The 10,827-nt window shown below is 35.6% G+C and overlaps 1 protein-coding gene and 1 pseudogene across 1 annotated transcript; both read left to right on the top strand.

The window, feature by feature from the left end:
* The first annotated feature begins 265 nt into the window (after positions 1–265).
* Positions 266–4,536, top strand: LOC119638666 (annotated as a pseudogene).
* A 1,324-nt stretch (positions 4,537–5,860) lies between these two features.
* Positions 5,861–6,477, top strand: LOC119638676 (pyrroline-5-carboxylate reductase 1, mitochondrial-like). Its single transcript, XM_038035612.1, has one exon. The coding sequence runs from the start codon at positions 6,029–6,031 to the stop codon at positions 6,305–6,307; it is 279 nt and encodes a 92-aa protein (XP_037891540.1). The 5' UTR covers positions 5,861–6,028; the 3' UTR covers positions 6,308–6,477.
* The last annotated feature ends 4,350 nt before the right edge of the window (positions 6,478–10,827 follow it).

The raw sequence follows: 10,827 nt of genomic DNA, 5'->3' as shown, positions 1-10,827 counted from the left end.
AAGCAAATGGAAATCAGGTAGTTATGCTTTGCTTAGACATTAGTAAAGTTTATGACTGCGTTAATCTAGGGAAACTAGACCAGATTGTAACTGATTTTAAAATCATGCTAAATAAACGAGTATTTTTGTTAAGGTTTACAGAAGAAATGAGCAAATTTGTTTCGTCGTTTCGAATTGAGGTAAAATAACGTGTTGGTAAAATAGTGCGTTTGAGCAAAGCTCCCATCTAAGCAATTGAACTTAATTGTAGGTGCCATGCGTTTGGATAAAGCACCTATGATACGTTTCAATCAGCGAACTCTCGAGTTTAATGTCACAGATTTGGGTCGCACAGCTTCGCATTATTATATAAAATACGATAGGGTAGAAATATTTAATGAACTTATAAAACCATTTATGAACGAAGATGATATATTTGTACTGATGTCGCAAGCCCAAAATCGTTTTCTCTAGTCTCTGATATGTCGTACATCGGGCAAAATATAACACGCATTGCGCGCGCTTTATGCTCCATTGTCTTGAGTAATAATGATTCGATACTTGCAGGGCGTATATTACAAGTGTGCAAAATGTTTGAACGACAACAGTGGGATTTCGAGAGTCCTATGCGTCAGTTTTCGCATATCAATATTGAGACTATAGATAAATTGGAAAGCAGAGGTTTTAGTTTATACACACTTCTTGAAATAGATCATAATGAGCTAAAGGAGATAGTAAGTAACAGTAAACATGCTGAGCAGGGATTACGTGCAGCCAAAGAATTGCCCATGCTCAATGTTGATGCCACTTTGCAGCCCATAACACGTACATTGTATTGTATTAAAGTCAATATATGGCCAGACTTTGTTTGGAATGATCGGGTACATGATAAAACAAGTCAAAATTTTTAGTTATGGATTGAAGATCCCGAATCCAATTTTAGCTATCGTTCTGAATTGTTCGAGGTTTTTTTACCAATCCGGAATTACAATTCTATTACAAAAATAAATAATTTCTGTTTATGTGCTTTCTTCATGTTAAAATGCACTTTTTAGGCATCGCGCAAATTTGCCTACAGCCAAAAACCACAAAAACTGGTGATGACAATACCGCTCAAAGAGCTTTTACCGCCACAATATTATATACGAGTAGCGAGTGACACTTGGCTGGGTACTAATGCGCGGACTCCATTAACTTTTAAGCACTTAGTGCTACCGGAACACCATCGCCCTCTTACTGAACTTTTGCCGCTGCAACGTTTAGCTGTTAGTGCTCTGATAAATCCAGTCTATGAATCTTTATATAATTTTAAGCATTTGTAACGGCCGCGAACAAACCTCGGGTAGGGTGTCTGTCGGTCTGTATCAACCGCAAGCGGCGAAATAACGGCATGCCGTTAGACAAAATCATGCGATTTTGTGGTACCGCTAATAAATCGCATGATCTTGCGGTATATGTGTTTATTTTGTTCTTTTCTGATCTCCTTACTTACAAGTACAGGCAAAAATCGTATGATTTTGCGGTACCTTTGCTTGCTTTTGCAAGTACAGGCAAAATCGTATGATTTTGCGGTACCTTTGCTTGCTTTTGCAAGTACAGGCAGAATCGTATAATTTTGCCGTACTCCTTTTTTTTCCTTTTGCTCTTGCAAGCATAGGCAAAATCGTATGATTTTGCGGGATCTATGCTTGCTCTTGTGAGAGTAGCGGCAAGCCGTTATAGAGAGAGCAACAGGAAGAAGAAGAGGGAAATTGAGCGAGAAGGAGAAGTCTGTCTGCGTTTTAAAATTTAAGTCAGAGAGGGGGTAGTGAGTTTGAAGTTGAGTTGGCTCGAGGTCAGTTGGTTTCTAAAAGTGGAAGGAAAAACATCAACGAATATGAGCTCAGACGGAAAGATGACCATTAAGAAGGAAAAATATCAAACAAAAAATTTCTTAACATTCATAAAATCAGCAAAATTGTGACGTGTTAAATACATCGAAGAGCCAAATCACATCTTTCAATTAAAATTTAAATGATAAATTTACTGAAATCTATTTTTCTAAACCTAACGATACAAATAATGAGCTTACGGATTATTGAAACAAGACATGAGTTTTTTAAACCGATTGCAATAGAGAATCATCAAACATCAAAAGACAAAAAGCCACACAAGGCAGTTTGAGCTGTTCGTTAGCGTTTGTCCAGAAAAATCGTGTTCGAGCGAAATCCAAGTTTATGTTGTTATGCAATGTGAACCAGAGAAAAAAATTCTCCACTTTAAGAAAAGAGAATGTTCTAGTTTGATATTGAATGACTGTTAACAGAAAATTCATCCAAATTCTGGATCTGATAATAATAACAAAAGTCGTGTACTTGTCACGTTTTGAGAATCAATTCAATAATTTTTTTTTTCGTTTGAATATCAAAAAAAAAAAGGAGAAAAAAAAAGGAGTATAAAAAGAAAATTCTATAACAGCCTTTTGTTCCTAAAACGAGGAAGAAGAAAAATCAAGAGGAGTAAAGAAGAGAAAAGAATTGATAATTAAATCTCAAAAGACAAAAACTACATAAGGCAAACAAATAAGAAAACCGCAGTACAAAGTCAGAATATTGCGTGATTATAATTCTTAAGCGGTAAAATTGCCTACAACAATAACGAAGTGAAGAGTTGAGTGTGTTAGTAGAATGTACCAAGCAAAGCGCATCGCGTTCGTGTAGGAACACATTATGTTAAAATAGCAATGAGAGGGCACATTAAAAAAAGACAGAGTTAGGAGATGTCGCAAGATTGTGTCTTGCATACCGGAATATTTTATCTAATTTAACTATTAAAAACTAACAAGAAGATTGAAATAAGCTTTGATTTAATCTATTATAAAAGAGATGTGAAAAATTAATATGAGAGGTCAATCTGTCTGCGTGCCTGTATTTAAACATTCCTAAATCTAAAGCACTAAAAGCAATTATTTAAGAAATAAGTTAATTACAAATTTTGTGAAAATCGTATAATATAATAAAGAAAAGAAAAAAAAAACCTAATCGAAGTTTATCTTAAAATTAGCATTCGTTGAAGAGAAGACGGCTTGACATAAAGGAAAAGAAAAGAAAAACAATTTTGGATAATTAGATAAGCTTTTAGTCCAAATATCGTAAAAATCGAATCAACCACTCCTAGGCCTTTTTCCATTTTAAAACAAAAAGAAAAACAAGAGGAAGAAAATCTATAAAAATTTTGGGAACTACAACAAAACAACGATATCGCAGCCATAAACAACAAATTATTTTGAAACTACAATAACTGTTTTGAGTGCTACAACTGGTGCTCTGGCTCTAGGCATACATCTAGCGCCAGAAGAACGTCAGACACCTTTAAGAAGTGAAACGGAACATCCTGTGTCCTGGAGTTGAAGATTGCCGATGTAGCAGCTACCGCGGCCGACGCTGCACCATGGCCTATACTGTAAGTTATTTTTAAGCTATCTAATTTTGTTGTTCCCCATGAGTGGCTAGGCGCGAGCTGCCACCGCTGTGGCTGAGACGTAGGGGCGTGCATATGGTGGCTATGTAGGGCCGACGCTGGACGATGACCGACTGACTCACCGGTGACAGACGGACAGCAGACAACCGACCGGACCTTTTCGCTCTTTTAGTTTATTTTTTTTTTTATTTTTCTTTGTCAGGAGACTCCGAGAGCCAAACCACAATTCAAAAGAAAAAATATATATGAATATGCTCTACCGGCCGAAAAGGAGCGTAAGACCGTGACACATTTCAATCCTATACAAACTCAACTCTTTCATTGCCTTTATCATACTGATAATAATGTTTTGCTGGGCGCACCCACAAGTTCAGGTAAAACTATAGTGGCGGAAATCGCCATACTTCGAACGCTCAATAATTATCAAAGAGCTAAGGTTGTTTATATTGCGCCTTTAAAAGCGCTTTAGTTAAGGAAAGAATTAGCGATTGGATTCTCAACTGATAGTTACCACACCAGAAAAATAGGATGGTATCAGCCGGTGTTGGCAGGCAAGAGAATATGTACAGAATGGTGTACTAATTGTTATAGACGAAATACATTTACTGGGAGAAGACAGAGGTCCTGTCATTGAAGTATTTGTGTCACGTACGAATTTCATTACGTCACACACCGGATGCAATATACGTATCGTTGGTTTATCTACTGCTTTGGCCAACGCTCAAAAACTCGCCAATTGGCTGAATATTAAGGAAATGGGGTTATATAATTTTAAACCTTTTGTAAGACCGGTTCCTTTACAAATGCATATAAATGGGTTTTCCGGTAATTAAACCGAATTGAATAACTTTTCTGCATTTTCTTCAATCATTTATTTACTGTCCACGGATGGCCACTATAAATCGGCCGACAATCCAAGCAATACGCTCTTATTTGCCAACGGAACCCACCATAGTTTTTGCTTCATTCCGCCGTCAAACTCGTTTACCCGCTTGGAATCTGATTACTTTAGATACTTACGAAGAGGTAAATGAGACAACGATAAAAAAAGTGTGTTGCTCTAATATATTTCTTCTTTACTTCTTTGCCAGATACTAGATTATTTACGCTTATGCTCGTAGTATTCCGCCGGTGCCGTCTGTGATCCCGGTGATGTAAAATACCTTAACAAGCTTAAACGCTACATTATCAGTAACTACGAAGAATCAGATAATAATGAATTATATAAATACGTGCAATTTGTTAAAAGCAGTGTGGAAGCCAAAAGATGTATCTCTCCTCTTGTTTTTTATTTTATTCATAGAGTTTAGTTCGAAATCCTTTTGTTTTTTTGCAGGCGAATCAAATCTTTTGTGCTTACATGATTTACTAAACGCTGCACCTGAATTGTTGGCCTCTTCGTTGCTTTATCTTCTAGAACCTTTGAATACTTCCTTGAAAGATGTCGCGGAAATAATGCGTATACAAGTAGCTCAAGTTGTAGGCATATTACGGGCTTACGGATTCGATGATCGAAAATTTGACGCTTATGTTAAAGAATGCTTGAAGGCTTTATCACAACGTTCATTGGAACATAAGCATGGTTGGCTGTTAGTTCTTGGCCATACTTTGATGGGATATCTTATCATATAACGTCAAACAAAGAATGGCAAAATTTTGTAGACGCTGTGAAAGTTATGGGTAAAGGAAGTATTGTTTCCATTAAACTCAGCTAAAATGTTATGCGAGAATCAGTGGCTTTTAGTTTTAGCAGCCGTCAAATGTTTTTTCATGATAGGCCAGTGCGTGCAAAGGATCAACTCCTACTGTGGGTTCATCAAAAATTAATAACTCTGGATCATGCATAAGGGCAACAGTGAACGATTCCCGCCTTTGTTGGCCACCACTAAGATTTTTCACAGAACGTTTCCAAGAACTTCAATAAAGCTTCTAAACGTTCTTCAATCCTTTTCCTCTTCATGCCGAAAATCCATCCGAAGTACAACAAAGTTTTTTTAATGGTAAATCCGTCATATAAAGCGGTTTCCTGTGGCATATAACCAAATCTTTGTGCTAAATTACAGAAGATTGTTCAGATGTTCAGACAAGGATGATGGCTGTGCGAGCTTGTCGTTTTCTTTTAAGCAATCCTCAGTTTCCCAAGTATTTTTTGCAATTTTCGGGCTTCAATACTTCGTTACGCATACTATTTTCAATTATAAAAAACTCTGAAGCTCGGATAAATGAAGAAGAAAAACTTTTAGCAGACTCACAAGATTCGGTGAAATTGGGTCTCAAGAGAAATGAACATCGCGAAACATAGTTTGAAGAAGTGGCTCGTAATCTTGATGGAGTGCGTAGCGCCATCTTTAATTATAAACTCTTAAAGATTTCCTCATGTTCATCAAATACATATGCAATGCCGGTACAAAAGGACATACTTGATTTAGCTTGCGAAATTTTAAAATGTTTATTAGTCTTGTCAGAATTGCAAAATCAGTGCCCGTTTCAGAGTCTGTAAATCGCGCATCGTGTTCGTTCGCCCCCATAGTGGACTTTGTTTTTAAAGACAACAAACGTCGAAGTGTGGCTTTAAAAATACTATACGCTTATGCAGATTAGTGCGGTTTATTCCTCCGGCTCACATATTGTGCAGCAAGGTTTAGAAAAAGTTCATATCATCTTAAATTCGTTGGGCGTTGCTCAACATATACCAGAATCGATGATAGCTGCCGTTACCGGTTTATCGGGTTGTGGTCCTGCATTTGTTTACACAATTATTGAGGCTTTAGCCGATGGTGCTGTGAAAAATGGTGTTCCCCGGCAAAAGGCTTTACTAATATTCTTTATGCTTTATTATCGACTCATTTCGTCGACACATACGACATAATATATTTCAACAATGAATTCTTTTTACATATGAATAGCATAGCCATGGAAAGGTAATGGCATTGTGATCTGCCTTTGTAGCTAATTCGGAGAATGTAAAACAATTAAGCCGACATTTTCTAAGATTTATCTATATATCCGAGTACTGACTTTGAGGGGTTTCTGCCATTTGCCTTTATTTTAGAAATTACTGAAAAAATGCGAACATTTTTTTTCCCAGTATGCGTGTATCATATGGCCACTGAAATTAAACCACAAAATGTGGGTCATTTACCTTTGCTAACGCGCGGGGCATTTGCGTGTTCCTTAAGTGATTCATAGAAGTAGTTCTTATAATGCTTTTGCATTAACTTGCATATGTACTATGAAATCGCAATTATGTCTTTGCCCAGAAAATCAAATGTGTTCTTAAAAATCTTTCTTTTGTTCTCTTATCAAATTAAAGCGAAGAATTACTTTCATCACTTTTTATCCAAGCTAAAGTGATAGATTACGTTATATCTAGAGTTCAATTAAATCGGAATTATCTCGTTGTAAAATCTTTGTTCGAATCATAGCAGGAAAGAGTAGAGAATTACGTAGATAAAAATTCATTTTCGATAAACCATTAACTAAGAGATTTGCAATGATTTCCATTTTGCCTAGCAATTCTTGTATGCTTTCGCCGCTCAGGCAGACTAAAATCTAAGCACATAGGTAAGTGTTGATAAGATCCCGTCCGTTTGGCATTCCTAATGTAAATTCAATTTTCGTTGAACATATGAACGCAGTAAGGAACTCCCGCCCGTTCGTCTTCAGCTTTATGTAGCAAAGACAATCGTGAAAAAGGCAAAGAATGCCACATTCGTCCAATTTTTTAGAAGAGCAAAATATCTCAAACAAAGCGTTCGATGGAAGATAATAGTTATACATAATATAATAAGTTTCATAATTATATTGAGATATACATATCTACAAATCATGTAGATCAAAGATATTTAAAGAGATTTTTAATTTTTATCCAACCATCATTCCTCGGACGATTGTACTCAAGCAATACACATCCATAAACAGTTCCGGAGGCAAACATATGACAGAAACTTTTTTACCTTTCGTACGGGCTAACGTCATGTCCTAGGCTGTTCTACTCTCTACCCTAACTACAATCTTCTTCGACTCGTCTTTTTTGTGGGCTCATTAAGCTCCAGTGTTTACAAGTAACCTATATTCAGACCAATCTTGTCTGAGACGAATGAGTTCTCCTATTAACCCGATTATTATTGTCATTGAGAGATTGGTGGGAACATCTTATTAGCAATTAACTTAACAGAGAGTTGTATATCTGTAAACAGGCGTGAATTCCAATATTAGGTAACTAGTAGTAGTTTGCCTTGTCCTTCTCCCACTAATATTCTTATTATTTATTTTAATGTGTTTTTTAATACGCTTTGAGCACTTGATGGAAGTTATCATCTAACATTTGTTATATTTACGTCTTGTTTTTTTTTTTTAAATTAGAAAAACGATAAAAGAGCAAACACCTAAATCTTATTGAATTTCTACTCCATTATTTTTAAAATGTTTGCATTTTCATTTAACTCATCCAATAGATGCCGTTGATCAGATGCTGGGCACTAACGCATATAATCCTACGAATTATTACAATTTCATTGATTCCCGTATTAAACGTAAAGGGGGACAGATACGATTTAGCTTGGAGCAGACTAAACAATAGGAATATTTTTTGCCAATGCTAAGTATTTAACACCTGAGGAGCGTCGCCATTTGGCAATGCAACTGAAAATGAGCGATCGTCAAGTGAAGAAGACGTGGTTTCAAAATCGTCGCGCCAAAAGGCGTAGATTCAATCAATTGAAATATTCTTACAGTACCATATCATCCGATGAACTAATGAGATATAGATTGAATATAATATCATCTAGAAATTTGGAGAACAAAAAAAAGCAACAACAATAACAACAATTATTCATCGAATAAATGGAGAAAAAAATTGATGAAGTTAAAATACTTTCCGTGACTTCTATGAGACCATTTCCTGCACCCTTTCCTAAATGAGTGATGCTAATAGAGCCGTTTTTCTTCCTTCTGTGCGAGCAGTGAAAATAACAAAAAAAAAAAATAAGCAAAATAAAATCTAAAAAAGACTTTGCCTGACTTTTAAATTTTGTATGCTGTGAATTATGGGCCGGATCGGTTGCATTTAAGGCTACGCATTCTTTCTTTGTTAACAAAATTTGTTTAATTTCTATTTTACATTCTTTTCTCATTTATTGCAAATAATTTGTTAATTAAAACTTTTCAAGTACTTTTTCAATTGGATGAATTCACCTTTTTTTTTCAAGGGTATAAGGGGTACAGCGGAGCAAGACTTCATTAAAAGGCTTCCAATCTCAAGGCAAGTTGCTTTAAAGCTTAAAAAAAAGATCCACAAATATAAAATAAGCAAAGGTCAAAATTGCTGTACGACAACTTTATACGCTTATTCTTTAAAGGCACCATAGATAATACAAATACATGCAAAATTATTGAAAAATTTAAACAAATGTGTGGACGCTTATTCTCACATGGTTGGCATTTTTACAAATTAATGAGAACATATATACGCTTATTCTCTAAAGGCACCAATTTTATAGTCAATCTTCCTCTATTAAATTCTTGGGCAGAATAATCAACTCAAGTTTAACCACTCATGAGCATTACAGGGACAACCTTGAAAATTGCAACACAGGCTTAAATGTCATCAAACTTTTAACCAACATTCACACCGGACTCCGACCTAGGAAAGCTTTAAACGTTTACAAATCTATTGTTAGTTCCAAAATTGAACATTCTTACTCCACAATGCAATGCTCCTGCGTATTCATTAAAAAAAATACAAAGCTTTCAACACTCAATCCTAAGACGTTGTACCGGTTTGTCCCCCTCGACACCAACATCAATTTTACGTTCCATCTCATATGAACTCCCCGTAGCTAAGAGAATTTCGCTTGTAACTACAAGGTAAAAATATTTAAATCTGTGTTCTTTGACAAAGTCGCTCCCAAACACAATTACGTCACTCTAACTGCTTCAAAAAATTCAGTAACATCTTCAATAAAGTTAACTCAATACCCTCTTGGAATAACGTCATTCATGATAAGTGCGCAGTGGAATTAAACTTACTTAATTCGATTACCAATTCAAAAAAAAATCGGTCAAGGTCTTGTCGTCGAATTGCTTGTCTGCAAAAACTTAACTACTTCGTCGAAAATAACTTCAAAATATACGAAAATAACTTCAAAATATACGCAACAGATGGATCTGTCAATTCGGACATTGCTAGTTTCTCAATTATAGAATACCCAAATTTACTTTTAGAAAAATTCAAAGTTCTACAAGAACTATCATCTGCGTTCATTGAACTTCTGGCCATCAGACAGGCAATCCTCCTTCGAAAAAATTTGTAGTTTTCTCTGACAGCAAGTCGGCTCTGACTTTAATCAGGAACAAAGACCCATACAATATGTACGTCTTCGATATTTACAACCTTTTAAAAGACCCAAGCATTAAAAAATGCCACATCGTCTGGATTCCAGATCACAGCGGTTTTAGTATACAACAGATAAACTTAGATCGATTCAGAGAGTGATTTCGATCGATTCAGAATCCTACTATCGAACTGTAGTTAGCTTAGCAAAAAAGAAAGTCAAGATCGTTAGAAAATTTTCAAAATTTGATCGGGTGCCGTTGACAGCATTATTTTTACTTGATATTTACAAAAGTATTTTGCAAAAAAAGACTTACAGAAGAACTAAACTCGCTTTGAAGAACGCATGTACATAATACATACGTGAATTTATTTTTTCTTTGTATTTTTATCTTTTTTAAGACTTGGACGTGAGCAAAGCGGCCTAAGAGATGAAACGATGGAAAACTACTTTCTTCGTTAATTTGCGTTCGATTAAGGAAATGCATTTGTTAATCCGAACGATTTATGAACGCTTGGAGCATTGCAATTTAAATCAAGAAACTTCCGCTCATAGTCCCCGTTGGATGAAATACGAAATAGCAATTACCTTAAAAACAGCTGGAGCTTTTTACCCGAATTGAAACGATTTCGTTCGCGAACATGGCATTTATCATATATAAGTTTCGTTATCTTTATTTGCAAATCAATAATATAAAAGAAAACAGCTGTAGAACGTAAAGAGAAAATTTGTGCCACTTTAATTCGAAAGGAAAACACTCGTAAAATGTAAAGAGTGAAGGCGTGCCAGTTGTATTCGAAAGCAAAACACTCGTAAAATTTATATATAGGAAGCGAGACAGTCGAATTCGAAAGGAAAACACTCGTAAAATTTATAGAGAGAAAGCATGTCAGTTGAATTCGAAAGGAAATCACTAGTAAAATGTGAAGAGAGAAAGCGTGACAGTTGAATTCGAAAGGCAAACACTCGTAAAATGTAAAGAGAGAAAGCGTGCCAGTTGAACACAAAAGGAAAACACTCGTAAAATTTATAGAGAGAAAGCGTGCCAGTTGAA

The sequence above is a fragment of the Glossina fuscipes genome, unplaced genomic scaffold, assembly GCF_014805625.2.
Source record: "Glossina fuscipes isolate IAEA_lab_2018 unplaced genomic scaffold, Yale_Gfus_2 106, whole genome shotgun sequence".
NCBI lineage: Eukaryota > Metazoa > Arthropoda > Insecta > Diptera > Glossinidae > Glossina > Glossina fuscipes.
Note: the sequence above shows the minus strand (reverse complement) of the source record. Positions and strands in the feature narration are given on the sequence as shown.